The sequence below is a fragment of the Phyllostomus hastatus genome, unplaced genomic scaffold (genome assembly GCF_019186645.2).
Source record: "Phyllostomus hastatus isolate PE091 unplaced genomic scaffold, TTU_PhHast_1.1 phas_contig_283, whole genome shotgun sequence".
Lineage (NCBI taxonomy): Eukaryota > Metazoa > Chordata > Mammalia > Chiroptera > Phyllostomidae > Phyllostomus > Phyllostomus hastatus.
In genome coordinates, this window is record NW_025333833.1 from 18,132,773 (window position 1) to 18,151,488 (window position 18,716).

General features: G+C 46.9%; 1 protein-coding gene across 4 annotated transcripts; it reads left to right on the plus strand.

Annotated features, from left to right (window-relative positions):
- The first annotated feature begins 743 nt into the window (after positions 1–743).
- IRF6 (interferon regulatory factor 6) lies at positions 744–17,469 on the plus strand. Of its 4 annotated transcripts, none has more exons than XM_045838776.1 (9): positions 744–821; positions 4,859–4,942; positions 5,509–5,685; positions 10,005–10,209; positions 11,215–11,343; positions 12,897–13,070; positions 14,344–14,736; positions 15,965–16,083; positions 16,746–17,469. In XM_045838776.1, exons 3-9 carry the CDS (start codon positions 5,512–5,514, stop codon positions 16,968–16,970), a joined length of 1,419 nt encoding a protein of 472 aa, XP_045694732.1. In that variant the 5' UTR covers positions 744–821; positions 4,859–4,942; positions 5,509–5,511; the 3' UTR covers positions 16,971–17,469. The 4 variants fall into 4 exon arrangements, with proteins under 4 accessions (XP_045694732.1, XP_045694734.1, XP_045694731.1 ...); XM_045838775.1 differs by lacking the exon at positions 744–821 and adding an exon at positions 828–983; XM_045838778.1 differs by lacking the exon at positions 4,859–4,942 and having other exon boundaries at positions 750–821.
- Positions 17,470–18,716: the final 1,247 nt, after the last annotated feature.

Below are 18,716 nucleotides of genomic sequence, written 5' to 3' on the forward strand. Positions count from 1 at the left end.
TAAGTAACATTTTGATTCCCCACAATACCCTTCAAGGGGGGGGGCTATTATTTACCTTGTCCAACCTCAGATAAGAAACTGAGGTCCAGATAGCTCAGAAATCTTCCCCAGTCTGTAGTAACCAATGGAGTTGGGGTTTGAATCCCAACACTTTGAAATGAGATAGCAACTGGGGTGCGAATCTCCAGAGGCCATGTTTTTCATCTCTAGGAGAGCGTTACTAGAAAAGGCAGGGAGTATTATTCTCACTAACAGGAGAAACTGAAACCAAGAAACTAAGTACCTTAGCCAGGGTCACACAGGTAAGAGGTAAAGGCAGAATCCCTGCTCTGAAAGCCACCGGGCTTCTTTTCCCCCAGGAGGGACCAAGAATACCTTCCCCTATCCTGCATCCACAGGCCCGTGGGTAGTCGGGCCAACCCAGAATCTTTAAACACTTATCTGTGTTTAACAGTCTCCATACCGCAGGGTAATTAAGGGGCATGAAGGAGGCGTGTCACCCTCTAGACTTAGATGTGACCTCCCAGTCGCTTCCTGTTCGCTAGACCACCAGACCCTCAGCATAAGGTGTGAACTTGAATATGGAAAATTTCTCAGCCTGGCTAAGAAGCAGGGCAGCGTTGTGGGGCAGGGGCAGGGGCCGGGGCCGGGGCTGGGCGGGGCTGGGCCGCTCCAGAACAGCAGGTTCATATTTCTCGCACCCCGCCAATCCTGAGCTCAGGAGGGCGTGGCTACACCTGGGAGGCGTGGCCAGGTGGTGAAGGGACTGCGGCGTCCAGGGAGAAGCGCTGACGTGAGCTGGGCGCACCTAGGCGGAGCAGGTAAGGGCTGGTGCGGGACTGCGAGCGGAGCCCGCCGTCCTTACCTCCGTAGAGCCAGGCATTACTTGCCCGACCCGTCGAGGAGCACAGTGGCGACTGGCGATCTTAACTGGGCCCATGGTTCGGAGGGACGCCCGCTTCTGGTAGCCGGATTGAGGAAAGGTGGGGACACCAACTTCTGGAGGCTAGTCTGAGGGAGGAGGGACACGCCCGCTGGTGGAAAAAGGTCCGCTTCAGCGTTTGTGGGATCAGGGAAACTTGCTTCTGTATATCTTTTTTTTTTTTTGAGGGTTGTGCCCTCTGGGGCTGGCTGCCTGTCGCCCTGTCCAGATGGCTTTTGGGCTGTCCCAGCCCCAGAGCGCTGGGCCCTCCCGACCCTACCTTCTGTTGACTGCCTTTCCCTCCCCGCCCAACCCGCTCTCGGCTCCTACCCACTCACCGGCTCCTACCCACTCACCGTCGGATGGAGCTAAGACGTCTCCACCCCTCCGGTCTTACCGGCTAGCTCTGCCGCCGGCCTCTGTGTACCCAAGGAAGGAATTCCGGGGTCCGCAGGCCCTAGGTGCTGGGAAGGGGGGGAAGGTTGGGAAGTTGGGGGTGGGGAAACCAATTTATCCAGTTTGTTTTCTCTCCCGAATTTGTTTAGCACAGTCAGGCCCACCGCCCTGGTAGACACCAGTGGGTTTCCAGGTAGACCAGCTAGGTGTAGGGAGGGTGGTGCCGGGCGTGGTTGCTCGGGGGTGAGGCCCTTTTCCCCCTTAGGGGCTGCAGGGCAGGTGTGGAGAAATGTGGAAAATCTCCCAGGCTTACTGGAAGGGAGGCCCGGGGTGCCACACTTTACAGGGATTCTGCTCGGTGGCAAAGAAGTCATCGCTGCCCCAACCCTGCTGTTGGTGGATGTCAAAAGTGGAAGCCAGGGAAGGGAGAGGAGGAAGACGCTCCAGTGCATTGGTGAGGGCTGGGCCGTCACCAGGAGCATCGAGTAAGGTTGAATGTATACACGAGGGATGCGTGACAGCAGCACCCAGTACCCTGCACATTGCTCTCAAACCCCAACTTCCCTCCAGCAGAGAAGGAAGGGCACGGGAACTGTGGCCACCGACGGAGAATTTACTCCTGAGCAGGGCTAAAGTAAGGCAGGAAAGACTGGGAACCTGGAGGTTGGCATTTTAATTCCGTCCAGGAGGAAGGGAAAAAATGCAGACCACCACTGAGGCCTGTCTGCAGGAAATAGGGGTGTGTTTTATTCTGTGGAAAACCACTGACAGCCAAATCTCAGCTCTGGGGGAGCTGTGTCCCTGGAAACTGTCTGGGCAGGGGCTGCAGAGGTGTCTGTGGTGTGTTCATAGAGCACTTGCCCTCTGGAATGGGGGTGTGAGAGAGGACAGTTAGTGCCTTGGGGAGGTTGAAAGTGTGCCTGCTCAGTGCCCCGTGTGAGGGGAGTGGGTGGGCTAGCATCTTTGTCTTCAGCTGGTTAAATACATGTTGGTGATACAGGCCTTGAATTTCACTGTGATGGCAGTTAGAGATACCAGGGCCAAGTTCAACCAGACCAGGGTTGTTCTTCTGTAGGCATTCGGGTTTGGGTGGTGAGAACGTTTTGAAAGAAAGCTCTGATTTAGGTGTGTTCGAAGGTGGGTGCCATGCAGTCTTCTCCTAACCACTTCATTGGCTCTTCAGGCTGCTGGCATCTTTGTTGCTGTTTTTGGTTTACTCTCAGTGTGGGAGAAGGGAGGGACTTGGATGGCAGGGTGCAGTGGTAGGATTTGGTACAGCACACTCTGACTCAGGAGTGTTGGATCCAGGCCCCAGATAAAGTACTTAACTTTTTTGTGTCTCAGTTAACCCAGCTATAAATGGGCATGAGAATGATACCATTTCCAGATCAGGAGGGTGAAATCAGACATGTTAAGCAAGCACTCATGTAAAAACTGTAAAGCCTAAGATATAAAGGGTCATTGTCAACATGGTCTCATTAGCTAAAGGCCATTACCTTTTGTACCTTCCAGTGGCCAAGAAATGTCTAAGCTTCCCGTGGTTAAAAAAAATACTACTTGTAGTTTATTTTTTTTTGAAAAAAACAATTGAAACATGTCATGGCAGGAAGATGTAAATTATATATAAAATTATATAGGCAAGTATAAAATTCACTCATAATCTTATCACCAGGTTTTCATTGAGAATATCTTCTTGCATTGGTGTACTCTTTCCCTTTTGAAAATTCTGTGTGTAGGTGTATACGTACCCACGTGCGTTGTATGTTACAAAAAGGGGATACTACTATACAGTTGGTATTATATGCTGCATTTGCCCCCTTTCCCCCCAAATTCAATAAAAATTCCTCAGATGCCCTGTTGTTAATGGTTGCTTAATATTGCAGCCTGTGAACGTGTAATTAGTCACTCTCCTCTGTTATTTGGTTGCTTCCAATTTTTCCCTCTCTGACTGTTTCTAGAGTCTTAGTTACTGGGTGGCAGGTGGGGTGGGGAGATCTCAGCTGACTTAAGAAGGTGGAGAGGTTAGCAGCGATGGAGGTGCGGATGGAGGTGCGGCGTGGAGGAGGGCAGGCTGGGGCGGGGCTGCTCCTGGCTACTGCCATCTTGGGAGAACGCTGAGAAACCAGGGCTCCAGATCTTAATCTTCGGACTCTATGGGTGGCTGCTTCTCCTTCCCCATCGCTATGTGCAGTTCCTTGTGTTGGCCTGGGTGCCTTAATTTTATTCTTCATGGGCTGTGGATCAACCAGAATGAGCAATTTTCTTCAAAGTCCATGATCCATCCATCAAGGGGTGGATTTCACGTGTCAGACAGGCCCAGACACAGGACTTAGATGTGTTGCAATATAAATTCTCAAAAGCCCCTTGCTGGGTTGACTGATTCGCTGCCCGTTTTTCTGTTCTTTTCATCCTTCCCTTGCCCCATCCCCCTTGCAGTAGACTAGGACTGGGGAGGAGAAAGTAGAACTTGCCTTTGGGAGAGTGTGTTTCCTCCTCCTTATAAGGTAAATGTTCCCTGTGTTTTGATGGCTTGTCTTGCTTCCCTGCAAAACAACCTAAACCAGGGCCAAGACCGGGGGGTGGGGGGCGCTTGAACACAGCACGCCAGCCAACCGGACCTGCCCACTGAGCTGTGCTCCCAGGGGGAAGGTTTCAGTTGCAGGAGTTGGTAACTGGGTCAGAAGGCTCAGGTGAGAGCAGTTCCAGCCCTGCTTTTAAAGTGCCAGGGGTGGGTCTGGGTTTTCCCCACTGGATGGGAGTCTGGCTGGGGAGAGAAGTGGTGTTAGGGGCCACCCCTGCAACTAGGCTCCTCTGAGTGGGAGCCTTCCATTGACTCAGCTGATTTGGTTTCTGAACCCTGATCCTGTTGGGGACCTTTCTGAGTGTGAAGGTGACTTAAGTTCCTTTCCTCCGCAAGTCTTTGTGGGACTCGAGCAGTTAGTTCCACTGTGGATTTCTCCAGGCAGGGGTCTGACGAAAACACTGAGCTTGAGTGTTTGGTGACTAGCATAGTGCTGATGACCAACTGTTTGTTGAATGAATGCTATGTTTCAGATGTTTCTTTCTCACCTTAAGTGAAAACAAAGTAAAATAAGAACACCAAACAAAAAGTTTAATGCAACATCGCAGGCAAACAGTTCTCCAGTGACTGGCTTTTCCTTGGGGCACACAATCCGGGCAAGCCTTTGTTTCCCGCTGTGGGTGAGGACGCCCTAGTGTTATCTGCTCTGCTTGGGTATTTTTATGAGAATCAACTGCAGACTTTACCCAGCCTGGCTCTGCAGCCAATCAGTTCGCTTCAGCCTCTGTGGGCAAATAAACAAATCCGGGTAAGCAGTCTGTCCTAGCAGTGCACCGACTGTCTGTAGTACTGTAGGGTTAGGAACAGTGGTCTTTGATTACGCTAGGGCTTCTGAGCCTTACCAGACTCGGTTGCAGGGCAGGATTCTCGGAGCCTTTGTCTCCAGCGTCCCCCAGTCTTCTCCCACACACTGGATTGTTCTGTGGATAACCGGGTACGAACCCTTTTTCTTGGTGCAGAATCCTTGGGTGGCCCAGAGAAAGGACAGCTGACCCCAGGCCCAGCTCTTCACATCCCTACGGACACACTGCCTGCTCACCTCTGTAAGTGAGGCCATTGGAGCTGGGTTCCCCGTTTCCTGCCCAGTCCACTCTCTCACCACGATGTTGTCATTTTTTACTGAAATATTCCCATTTGTCTTTAGTTGTCTTGTCAAAAAAAGAGAGAGTGCTTCAGATTCTTGCCCATACCCTTATTGTTTCCACAGCTCTTTTTCCCCCCTTTCCTGAGAGATGAGATTGAAAAGAGCAACTTTCCTTCTCTTCCAAAGCCCTTGGTATTTCAGGAAGGACTGTGTTCCAGCAGGGATGACATCATCTTTTCATTTTTCTGTTTCAGGGTTTAAATAGAAGAAATGTGATCTACTTACATGATAAGTCTGATTTGGCTAGAGCATGAAGTATAAATGGCTTTGGAATAAGAATCAAAAGAACCTTTTAACCTCTTTTCTTTTCTTCCCCACCTGGCACAGTTTATTCCCATATTTAGTTTCTTTGCTGTAATCTAATGAAACTGTAGCTCTATCATGAAGGAACGGTGGCTGGGAAAAGCTCCCAGTGACTGGCCTAATTCTCCTGTTCTCCCCATTTCTTCCCCCTCCCCCACGCAGATCATGGCCCTCCACCCCCGCAGAGTTCGGCTGAAGCCCTGGCTGGTGGCCCAGGTGGATAGTGGCCTGTACCCCGGGCTCATCTGGCTACACAGGGACTCCAAACGCTTCCAGATTCCCTGGAAACATGCCACCCGGCATAGCCCCCAGCAAGAGGAGGAAAATACCATTTTTAAGGTAAAGGACCTTACCATGTGACTTGAAAGGTTTTCTGGTTCTCTCAGACCATTTTGCTTTTATGTCCCATTTTGTTTTCTCTTTTGACATTTCCCTAAATCCAAAATGCTGATGCAGCAGTGTTTGTGGTGCGGGTGCTCAAACACCGCAGGCGTAGTACTTTCTCTTGTTGGGGCACGTCTGTAACGGTTGAGGTCATCTGTTCTTTCCCACTGGTCGAAGGTACTCCTCTCACATTCCAAAGGGTCCCAGGTACAGTTGGCCAAACTCCTGTGAGTTGTTCCGAAAGCTCCCAAGTGCCAGCAATCGACCGTTCCTCTCCCTTCACCCCGGGCTCTGGCTGTGAAGGAAGGCGTGTGAGCCCGGGGAGGGCTCTGTGGGTGGGGCAGAGCTACTCAGTGTTAGCGGGCTCCCGGCACAGTCTGTGGGAAGGGTGCAGAGGGCCCTCTGCAAGTGTTTCTTTTGCTATTAAAATATTGTGCCCCATCCAGACCTCTGCTTAAAAATTAATGGTGACTTCCCATCGCCAGATAGCTCAGTTAGAGTGTTGCCCCAATATGCCAAGATTGTGGGTTCAGTCCCCTCCGAGGGCACATATAACAATCAGCCAATGAGTGCATAAATAAGTGGAACAGCAAATTGATGTGTTTTTTCATTCTCTTGTCTTCTCTCTCTAAAATATTCAGTAAAAAATAAAAAATTAAAGGGGATTTAATTTTATTTTTATTATACAAATTAAAAAAATACAAAGCAGCAAAGGGGATATAGTCTATAATATTGTAATAATTATGTAAATCGTCAGATGGGTACTAGATTTATCAAGGTGGTCCCTTCCTAAATTGTATAAATGTCTAATCACTATGTTGTACTCCTGAAATTAATATATTATACATCAACTATAATTTAAAAATAATTAACAAATTAAAGAAATAAATAAAAATACATGAAAGCAAAAAAAAAATAGCTCTGCTATGAGGGTAATTTAACTTAACTGAAAATAAGATTTAATCACCTGGCATTTTCCAGAACTGAAGTGCAACCAGAGCTGGACTTAGAAGACCTAGGCGGGAAGCTGGTTGTGGGAAGGGGTGTGACGTGGTCGGTCACTTGGGAGTGCAGGTTGGCCTGGACCCCAACTCTGGGCCCACTTCTCTGTGCTGGTCAGGCTCCCATCTCATGAATAGCTTTTGTTACTGCACCTCCAAGACACCAAGAAGTGATTTCATCCTTTTTTTTTCTGACTATGAGCTTCATGTCACGAGTGAAATCCAGTCTCCAGCATGGGCCTCTTAAGATTGATGCTTCAGGTTCTTGCTGAGGTTGGATCAGGAAAGGAGGGCTCACATCTCCAAGGACAGCCATCCTGCAGGTGGCTCTGACCCAACTCAGTTATGTCAGGTATAGAGACAAGAGGCAGAGACAAGATTGGGCTGAGATTACTTAGAAAGTAAGTGAGCACTTAATTTAAAAATTAAACAATGGTATAAAAGAAATAGGCAAACATCTGTAGACCAGCACCAACTGTTTGAGTTGGCAGGGAGAGGGGGATGGGCCTGCCCTGCTCAGCTGGCCAGTTGTGGCCTTGGTCTGAAGCTGGGTTTGCTGTTGAAGTGTCTGCTGGTGGCTGGCTATGGGGGAAGAGGCTGGTTCCTGGAAGCCCCACTCAGGAGAGCCATCTGTGTGCTTAGGACTTGAGAAAAAGGTGGCTGTGGGAAGCTGCTTTGTCTTCTTCCTTTCCTATTTTTAAAGATTTTATTTACTTATTTCTAGACAGAGAGGGAGAAAGAGAGGGAGAGAAACATCAGTGTGTGGTTGCCTCTTGCACTACCCCCACTAGGGATCTGGCCCACAACCAGGCATGTGCCCTGGCCAGGAATTGAACCAGTGACCCTTTGGTTTACAGGCCGGTGCTCAATCCACTGAGCCACATGAGCCAGGGCTGCTTTGCCTTATTTCCATCTGTATATCTGTTTGCAGAATGCTAAGGGAGAGCCTCAGAAGTTAGGAGAAGAGTGAGGTTGCTTTCACAGATCCAAAGCTCTGATGGACCTTTGACAGGATTGTGGGGCAGGGGTACTAGTTATAAAGTGGGTGCCTGGTCCATACCCTGTGTCCATTATCTCATTTAATTCTCAACAACTCTGTAAGGGACATGTTGTAGATGCAGAGGCTGAGTCTCTGAAGGGTGAAGTAACTTACCAAAATCACAAAGCCAATAAGTGGTGGAGCCGTGATTTGAACCCAGGCCTCCCTGTTCTCCCATTCTCAGACCTTACCTTCTGACTAGAAATCGGAAGACCTGGCCTCAGACCCTGCTACCATCAGTCGCATACGTGGTCTCTTTGGGCTTTAGCTTCCCCTCCAGTAAAGTTGGGATGAACCCAGTCTTGCTCACCTCACAGGACTGTTGTGAAAATTGAATGAAAGAATATATGGGAGGGGCCTTATAAATTATCATAAAAATGGAGGGGTCATTTCCATTTTAAAAAAAGATTTTATTTCTTTTTAGACAGAGGGGAAGAAAGGGAGAAAAACATCAATGTCTGAGAAACATTGATAAGTTGGCTCTTGCACGCCCCCAACTGGGGACCTGGCCTGCAACCCAGGCATGTGCCCTGACTGGGAATTTAACCAGCAACCTTTCAGTTTGCAGGCTGGTGCTCAATCCAGTGAGCCACACCAGCCAGGGAGGGATCATTTCCATTTTAGGAAGTGAAATAGGGACCTGTATGGTGACCAGAATCTCAGAAACATGACTCAGAATGGGCTTGAACAAGTGATGTTTATAGAATAACTCACCATGATGGCCATGTGGTGAGTGCTACCTTCGCTGCACCAGCATGGGTCCTCCATGTCATCTGCGTGGGCCTGGGGGAGTGCTCTGCTGTGGGTGGGAAGACTGGGGCTGTGGATCTGAGTTAGTCTGGCTGCTTTCCATGGAGGCACAGGGATTTAGGGAGCCACAGAAATTTGCAGACCTAAGCCAAAGTCAACACGGCCCAAGCCAGTTGGGTGGGGCCAGAGTGGGAGTGGACACAGAGGATCAGATAAACAGGGGACACGTGGTGAGGCCAGGTAGCATGAGGCACAACTGGAGATGTGCTTCTCAGGCACTAGGGACCAGTGAAGTTGAGATCTCCAGTAGAGGTTGGATGGAATGGTGCCTGCTAAGCCACCTGGGGTGGCATGACTCTGTGAAATCTCTTCACTTTATACTTTATAACAAATGGAGGAGCCCCCATGTCTGGAGAAGATGGTAAGAAGTGAGCCTGAATTGGAGAAGAATTTGCATTGGGTATTGGAAGAAACTTCTGCATGATTACAAGGCTCTGCAGGGAGTGACTGAGGCCAACCAGAGATCTCAAAGGATGGGGCAGAAAAATTGCATTTCAGCTTGAGGAAGAAGTCTTTGGTCAGGAGCAGAGGTGGGGAGTTGGGACTGGGCAAGGGAAGTGTATGCCCTGGTAGCTCCAACAAGTTGAGCTTCCTGACCTTGAGTACCCTGCTGACGACATCCCCCTTTCTGCATCAGAACACGTCACCCTCCTGGAGAAAGCATAGAGATCTGAGAATATGTTAGCAGGAGGAGAGTGTGGCCGTCCTGCCAGCAGATATGTAAAGACCTGAAGGAGGAACCAGGGAGGAGGAGCCAAAGTGGTTTTGGCCCATGCCACCAGCCACTGGTGTTTCCAACAGAGTGTTTCCAGTGAGGTGGGAGTTTGAGGAAATAGGAAAAGGCAGAGGGTGCGGGCCTTCAGCCTTAGGCTGAGTCAAGCTGACCCCCCATTGTGCTTCTTGTCCTCCTATTACTCCTGAAGGCACTTGCTTTCTACAATTATTTATGCATTGAATTAAAGACTGAAGGGGGAGGGAACAGCACAGATAAATTCTTCATATTGCATGCTATTTTCTTTGCCTTATTATTAGATAAGTAATTCATGTCAAAAATAAGAAACCCCTCTCCCCCTCAAAAAAAAATTACTGGAAATCCTGTTATTTGAAGTTACCATTAGCATTTTGGTGAATATTTTTTCCAGAGTTTTCTTTATTTCCAACCCTTCATTATAGCCAGATGGTGCTAGTACTAACACTCGAGATAAGGCTCCTCCTTTCCAAAGACTATGTTTGCATATGGCTTAATATCCCTTAGGCCCTGCCTTGCCTGGTCCTGAGCATGATATTTTTCACTGCAGTCTCAGTAAACTGGGGTCGGATGATGGGGCAGTCAGGCAAAGGTGTGTGTGTGTGTGAGAGGGTGAGTGCACTTTGCAGAGTTTCTGGACATCAGCAGGTACTCACCGCTGTTTCCTGTTCCTCAGGCCTGGGCTGTGGAGACAGGGAAGTACCAAGAAGGGGTGGATGACCCTGACCCAGCTAAATGGAAGGCCCAGCTCCGCTGTGCTCTCAACAAGAGCAGGGAATTCAACCTGATGTATGATGGCACCAAGGAGGTGCCCATGAACCCGGTGAAGATATATCAAGTGTGTGACATCCCCCAGCCCCAGGGCTCCATCATTAACCCAGGTGAGGCCCTAGCTGCTGGGGTGAAGGTGGACAGTATGCCAAGTTCTAGGCTGGACTCTTAAAGAGATAGTCAACTTGAAAATTGCCTGGCTTAAGAAAACCTTTTCTGGGAAGGACCCAAAGAACAGAAGATGTAAACTCAGCAAAATCTTCTTGCCCACTTAGGGGAACAGATAGTAGCCTGATTGCTTAAAGAGGATGATGAGAAAGTTAGAGGGAATATAGATTCCTACTGAAAAATAACTTCTCTTGGGACTCAACACTAAGAGGAGAGGCCAGGTAATTTAGAAGAAGGAGGAATTAGAGCTTAAAAGGTTTGAGTTCTAAACTTGGTTTATCACTTCACTACTTGTGGGACATTGACTCCAGCCATTTGAACTAGTGAACCTCAGTTTCTTCAACTGTAAAATGTGGGTGCTCATCCTTCCTGCCTACTTTAAAGCCTGATGTAAAAATCAATCCACATAACATATTAAAGCTCTTAAGTTCTCTTTATAAATGTTGTGGTGAGTGATTATTTAATTTTAGGATACTTTTACTAAGAGAATACCACCTGATCCTTCTATTTACCCAGTCCTTAACAAGAACTGGCTAAGAGCCAGACAAATTTGATTTGTCCTCCAGTAAATGGAGTGCGGCCATGCCATGATGGAAGGGTTTGTCCTCACGTTAAGCTTACAAAGGAGAAAAGTTGTCCTTAAGTCCTTGAAAATGATGCTAATATGTGGAAAGATGGTTAGAGTACAAACTAAGAGATTTCTGGAGAAAGGAGCAGGGTTTGTAGTTCCTGAATAGGGGAGGAGAAGAGAGCTTCCATCAGGGCTCTGTGGAAAGAGTTGGAACTAGAGATTAACCCACCCTCAGCTCCCACTCCTTTTGGTTGGGGCACCAAGGGTACACACTGCACTCGAGGACCCGCTGTGCCATCTGTCCCTAGCTTGTGCAGTAGGTCAGCTGCAGGGATAATAGCGCAACTTGTGGGCTTGTGTGTCTGTTTCTTGGTAGGATCTACTGGCTCTGCTCCTTGGGATGAGAAGGATAATGATGTGGATGACGATGATGAAGAAGATGAGCTGGATCAGTCACAGCACCATGTTCCCATCCAGGACACCTTTCCCTTCCTGAACATCAATGGTGAGTAGGGGGGATGGGTGGTACAGAGGGGTGAGGAGGGCTTTGACCTTGCTACTGCTGGCCCCTCAGCCACCACTACACTGGGAGCAGTGACCAGGCTCCGTGGCCAGGCTGCTGGTCTGTTAGCAAGTAGGGGCCATAGGTAAGAGAACTCTGCTGGCCTTGTTAAACATTTTATTAATTCCCAGCCCCACATACAAGTACATAAACATATAAATGTTGTTGATTTCCTTGAGACCAAGTTGCAGATGGCATTTTCATGAATTGTAGGCAAACTCTTCCGCCCTTTCCCTCAGTATAAGTTCCGTGTCACTTCCTTCACAGAGTCTGCTCTGCTAAGGCTATGTGATGGGAGCTTGGGTTTCTACAGCTCTCTGTGCTAGACTCTGATGACAGAATTTACCTGCAAGGGACTTTGCTTTTGTGGACTTTCTGAATTCAGATTCAGCTTCCCAGAAAACAGGAGTTGAGAGGTTGGAATGTGACTGGGTAACAGCAGGCACGGAATCTCCCACTGCATGCTCTGAGGGTGCTTGCCCACAAGGCGGACCGCTCCTCTGTGGCATCCTCCCTGGAACCGTCCACTGAGATGCCCCTCGACGTGCATGCAGTTGAGCAGCTTTTCACTGCCCGTCTAGTCCCATCTGGCTGCTTTGAGTCAACGAGATGCTTGTGGGCTGCCCGGGATCCTTTTTAGGAAGAGGTGGGACATATATGAAAAAGAAAAAGTAAAATGAGTGCATAGGTTTAACCAGGCTTGTACACAAAGGGTCGAAGAAACATTAACCTCTGTGATTTCAGAGCTATTGGGGCAGAGGAAGAAGAATTGTTGAAGAATAGATGCCTAAGAGGTGAGGCTAGGAGGAGTCACCTGCAGACTTTGGAGACAACTTCGCCAATAGCTGGGGAATAAGATGGGTTTTTTATTCTCTTTTAATAATAGCTTTAATTGGATACTTTTGAATAAATAATATTTTTACAAAATTTAAAAGTTGTAATGATACATAAAGATAATCAGTGGAAAGGCTTTCCTTCCATTCTGTCTCTGAACCTTCTTTCCCTGGAGGAGACAGATCTTTCTAGTCCTTGAGTATCCTTCCAGATGTTTTATACATATAAAAGTATTTGTTTTTAATGGAACTTTTTGTAAAGTAATACTAATCAAAGCTAATCAGCTAATTCAGTTGAGTTCATTTTATGTAAGACAACCAGGTTCCATTTACTTGCAGGGTTCAAATTCTACGACAGGTGGCCTCTCGTACATGCCCATACTCAGTTCACCCCAGAGAAAACTTACCCCTCTGTGAATCTGCAGCAAACAAGGTTTCCATAAGTATGAGTTTATGCGAGAACTAATATGATTAAGTTCTCCAGCAGCAGGGGAACTGTGTTGCTTATTGTATTAGTTGTGGGAATCAGTGATGGGCTGCCATCTCGAGTCATGGTCCAGTGTTTGACTCTTGTCTGTTGACTTTGTCAGATTTTAGAGTCTCAGACCAGGTGATGTGCATGTATGGTGCCCCTGCCTGCTCACCCACATCGTTTTGTTCTAGGCTCTCCCATGGCACCAGCCAGTGTGGGCAACTGTAGTGTTAGCAACTGTAGTGTGGGCAACTGCAGTCCCGAAGCAGTGTGGCCGAAAACCGAACCTCTGGAGATGGAAGTACCCCAGGCACCTATACAGCCCTTCTATAGCTCTCCAGAGCTATGGATCAGCTCTCTTCCAAGTAAGTGAGCCCTGGTCTTTCTTGATAGGTCTTCTGCTCCTATTATTATTCCTTCCTGCCCTGTCTTCTACATTCATATCTTTGCCTTGTATAGAAGAGCTATCTTTTCCTTAGGTACTTTCTGTATCTGGTTTCTGGCCAACTGATGATGAGCCACCAGGGAAGAAGTCAAGATGCATTAGCTTATAAATTGCCCGTGGGGATGCTCTGATTGGTTATAGCCCCAGGCTACTCACCTCTTAGCTGGGTAGAAGACCTGGGTTTATGAGTGTGGCTAGAGAATTTGGGGAGAAGGCCAGTTGTGGGATAGGAAGGTAATGGCCATAGATATGATCAAGGAGGTTTTTGGATCAGGGGCATTAGTGCCCAGAGGAAACCTCTTTCTGGTTTGGGCATGAATTTATTTCAATGAAGAATCTTTGTCCTCCTGGTGGAGTGGTTAGCTGGTTGGAGCATCATCCTATGCACCAAAAGATTGTAGGTTCAATTCCCAGTTCAGAGCACATACCTAGGTTGTGGGTTTGATCCCTGGCCGAGGTGCATACGGGAGTCAACCTATTGATATTTCTCTCTCTCTCTTTAAAAAAATCAATAAAAACATATCCTCAGGTGAGGAATAGTAATAATAATAGTAGTAGTAGTAGTAGTAATAATAATAATAATAATAATAATAATGGCATTGTTAATGCTCCAAATCCCTTTTAATCTACATATGGTGGGGCAGGGGATGTGAGTACTAGAATTTTGTCTAAGAAGCTAGTGGCTTTCTTAAGACCAAAGGGAGACTTGCTGAGTGAAAATTTAGTTTGCTGTGAACTGTGTCCTTTTTTTGATATATTGTTAAAACAGAAAGGTGACTTGGTATTTCTTCTTATCTCTCTGGCTTCTTTAAACAATGAGTCTAAAATATGACACAAGCCAGATTCCTTAGTTTTTAGCTCCTTCCTATGCCTACTGATGCAGAGGCTCAGTATGAAATGGGGAGAGCAGGACTCAGAACTTTGCTTGGAGAAACTCTAGCCTTCAGGGTGTGGTGACTGAACAGAGACAGTGTAGATGGACCTTGAACAGTTCGCTTCAAGACAGCCTTTTGAGTGCATATTCCTGGGTTATGTTGATGTCTCCCTTTATTGCAGGCAGGATAACCATGGCAATGGCCTTCCTGAAAGCTGGTTGAGAGGTGGCTTGATCTTGATGGACTTGCATGAGTCTCAGGGATATAAGTAGGCAGAGCAGCAGAGCAGGGCTCTCACTGTCCTCTCTCACCTTGCAGTGACTGACTTGGACATCAAGTTTCAGTACCGTGGGAAGGAGTATGGGCAGACGTTGACCGTGAGCAACCCCCAGGGCTGCCGGCTCTTCTATGGGGACCTCGGTCCTATGCCTGACCAGGAGGAGCTCTTTGGTCCTGTCAGCCTGGAGCAGGTCAAGTTCCCAGGTCCAGAGCATATCACCAATGAGAAGCAGAAGCTGTTCACCTCCAAGCTTCTAGATGTCATGGACAGAGGACTGATTCTGGAGGTCAGCGGTCATGCCATTTATGCCATCAGGCTGTGTCAGTGCAAGGTGTACTGGTCTGGACCATGTGCCCCATCGCCTGTTGCTCCCAACCTGATTGAGAGACAAAAGAAGGTCAAACTATTTTGTTTGGAAACATTCCTTAGTGGTGAGTCTTTTTTCAAAAAGTTGATGGTGGGAACTGGTCCCTGAAAATATGTCTTCCTTCATCCCTTCTCCCTTTCCTGGCTCTGCAAAGATTTTAGCCAAGCATTTTTTTTCCTGGAGCAGGTCAAGGTTGAAGAGAACCTTGGTTCTGAAAAATGAAGTGACCTGGGCAACTAAGAACGGTGTTCTGCTCCAATGTCACGTACTTAGTAGCTATTTTTTGGTTGGTTTTGGTCCCTTCTGTGGCAGGAGAGGAAACAGCCTTGTCATTATGCCCCAAATGCTACCAGCTTATCCCTAACTTTGGAAGGAGACCCTTTCATTATAATCAGCAAAACATATACTCTTCTCCTTTGAAAATATCTAGCCCTGGCTGGCGTAGCTCAGTGGATTGAGCGCGGGCTGGGAACCAAAGTGTCCCAGGTTCGATTCCCAGCCAGGGTACATTCCTGGGTTGCAGGTCATAACCCCCAGCAACCGCACATTGATGTTTCTCTCTCTCTCTCTCCCTCTCTCCCTCTCTCTCTCTCTCCCTCCCTCCCTTCCCTCCCTAAAAATAAATAAATAAAATCTTAAAAAAAAAGAAAAAAAAAGAAAATATCTGAGTGGTGAATCCAAGCAGACAGATTTAAGGAGAACACTGAGTTGTGAATTTTACAATACGGTTTGAATCCCAAGTCTAACTCAGTGGTGTCCTCTGAAATAATGAAAATGTTCTATATTTGTGTTGTCCAGTAGGGTAGCCAGTAGCCACATGTGGCTACTAGTATGTACATGTGACTAACGTGACTAAGAAACTATTTAATTTTTCTTTTTAAAAAGATTTCATTTATTAATTTTTTTAGAGAGAAGGGAAGGAAGGGAGAAAGGACAGAAATTATTTAATTTTAATTAACTTAAATTTAATAGCCACATATTGTAGCTAGTGGCTACTATATTAAGATACTATCAAAGGTGGTATTTTGCCCTGGCTGGTATGGCTCAGTGGATTGAGCACCAGCCTGTGAACCAAAAGATCAGTGGTTCGATTTCCAGTCAGGGCACATGCCTGCATTTCGGGCCAGGTCCCTGGTGAGGGGGTGTGTGAGAGGCAACCACACATGGATGTTTCTCTCCCTCCCTTCTCCTCTCTAAAATAAATAAATAAAATCTTAAAAAGAAAAAGATGCTATTTACTGAGTGGACATAGAATGACCAGTGCACCAAACTTGCTCTTCCACCCTCTGCAGAGCTCATTGCCCATCAGAAAGGACAGATAGAGAAGCAGCCGCCATTTGAGATCTACCTGTGCTTTGGGGAAGAATGGCCAGATGGGAAACCCCTGGAAAGGAAACTCATCTTGGTCCAGGTGAGGAGATAAGGATGTGCCAACAACTCTTTACCTTTTTAAGCAAAGCTTTTTCTGGAGCAAGTCCAGGGTAAAGCCCTGGGCAAGGACCCATCAGCCTGTGTGGATTTTAATCCCATCAGATGGAGTTGCAGGAGTCCAGCTTTTACACTGTACGGGAGGTCCATGTAGTGGAATACAGGGTCCTCAACACGGTGATGGATTTAGTGGAGACTTTATCTTTCATTCTCTCACTGACACTAGAGTCTTCCTGAAACTTAACAGGATATGACCCTTTCCAGCTCTTTTACAAAAACCTTTGAATTACTTTTAAGAACTTGACCTTATTCTAGGAAGTAGAAGCAAGATCACATGGGTTTGGCCCCAGGATCTGTGCAACAAGACAGGCAATGGATACAATTTGAGTAAAAGTCTTGCTAAGTGAGCAGTTATTTGCTTAGGTATGTGGTGGGATGCTGCATCTACGTTCTTTACCTTCATTTGAATCAACTTTTAGAGTGAACCTTGGTAGGATGGTTCAGAGAGATGAAGGCATATCCCATATCCAGAGTAGGGGGACTGCCACGGGGCCTCACTTGTCCGTCCCTCAATCTTGGCTCCCTCCTGCTGTTTCAAAATAACTTTCCCTCAGCAGATACCTGTGTGCTCTGTGTCCTGAACAGGTTATTCCGGTGGTGGCTCGGATGATCTACGAGATGTTTTCTGGTGACTTCACACGATCCTTTGACAGTGGCAGTGTCCGCCTGCAGATCTCCACTCCAGACATCAAAGATAACATCGTTGCTCAGCTGAAGCAGCTGTATCGTATCCTGCAAACCCAGGAGAGCTGGCAGCCCATGCAGCCTACCACCAGCATGCAACTGCCCCCTGCCCTGCCGGCTCAGTAGCCATGAATACCATCTTCCTTCCCTTTTTTACAATAGTGTACATATGGATATTTTTTATTATTCAGATTTAACCAGCTTTTAAAGCCTCTTTTCTTTCTAACAATGTGAGTAGTTTTTGATTCTCCAAATATGTCTGGCTCTTCAAGTTGATTTAATTTATGGAAAAATCACCTTTCATACTTTCCCTTTCTTTTTTTTTAAACATCTCCATGGTAGTATAATTTAGTAGAGGGAGAATTGGCCTGGGGGTGTTGGACACCACCATTCTAGTTACAGTTTTGCTTCCCATGTGTGACTTTGAACCAAGTCATGTAACCTCTGGGCTTCAGATTCATTACTGTAAAGAGAAGGGGTTGGAATGGTGCCTGAAATAATGCCTGCTTTAAAACTCTGACTTGATGACTTCACTCTACTTGTCTAAAACTGCCTGGAACAGAACCCTTCTGCATTGTTCTTGTCTCACATTTTTTTCTTGCTTTCATTAAAGTTCCCTCAAGCACTGATTTGTCCAGGATTGATCTCTGTTTGACCTGTTTTGCTAGTATAGTAACCTGGCTCCCTTGAAGTGAGAGGGAGGGGAGCTGGATCGTTGCTTAGGAACCAAACTTGATATCTAAATAGAAATAGGTGCCAAAGTCTGAAAGTCACCCAGCCTGCGGAGTAAATGCTCATAAATTGAGCTTCTAAAGGGAAGCTGTTGACTTAGAAGGCCCAGGGATCCGGTCACAGAGGTGGTTATCTAGTATTTACCTTGCCACCATGTGGATCCCACTGTGTGGGGGTGGGGGTGGGGGGGTAGATGAGTGTGACTCAGTGACAGCCTTCAGAGAGGGTAGAGAGCTCTCTCTTTTTTGAGGAAGATCTGGGGATGAGTTGGGCAACTCGGAAAACTTCTGTAAGTGTAAAAGGGACAGTCCTCCTTGTTTGGAGAATTTTAGTCTTCCTGTCATTTGGATTATTTGCATTTGGGAAAAATTGGGTTTGAGCGTGGTAAGGTGAAGGTGAAAAATGGCTGGTCATTGTTTTTCTGGAATAGGCTCACCTAGCATAAACTTGCTTGTCTCCCTAGTGGAGGTAGCTGGGCATGAATAATTAGGGTGTAGAACTTTGCATCTATAGGTGCCACAAACTAGTCTTATATATTAACTTTTGCTTGGTCCCTGACCCTTTTGCCTTTTTTTTTTGTCCTTGCTTGAGGACTCCCCCCCTCCCCCATTGCTTTTTTTTTTAGAGAGAGGCATTGATTGGTTGCCTCTGGTACGTGCCCAACTGGGGATTGAACCTGCAACCTAAGTATGTGCTCTGATAGGGAATCAAACCCATAACCTTTGCAACCTTTTAGTATAAGATGATGTTCCAACCAACTGAGCCACACCAGCTAGAGCTTTTTTTTTTTTTTTTTGTTTTTTTTAAAGGATGGAATCATGCTTTAAACTTCAAAACCTAAATGGAAAGCAAGATACTAATGTCTGGTAGCTGCCCCAATCCTCTTAAATACTGAAGGCTGTTGGTTCCAGGCCATATTGAGAAAGCATTAAGGATCTGCTACCCTCAAACCAAGCTATCTCCTACTTGCTGTTGGAGTTGAACTAGGTGAAAAGTTGGGCTAGCTTTATTTCAAAAAGCATAGCTTCAACTCAGTTGCAGGTGGCAGTGGGACTTATTTAGAATGCTTAAGCCCTGGTGTGAGGGTCTCTAAGGATCTACTGTTACTGAAGTATGACCCCGAAAAATCTGGGTAAAGGG

Coding starts and splice junctions, on each gene's coding strand:
- IRF6 (XM_045838776.1), top strand. CDS start 5,512: ATGGCCCTCCACCCCCGCAGAGTTCGGCTGAAGCCCTGGCTGGTGGCC. Junction 13,071..14,343: donor ATGGATCAGCTCTCTTCCAA/GTAAGTGAGCCC, acceptor CTCACCTTGCAG/TGACTGACTTGGACATCAAG. Junction 16,084..16,745: donor GGAAACTCATCTTGGTCCAG/GTGAGGAGATAA, acceptor TGTCCTGAACAG/GTTATTCCGGTGGTGGCTCG.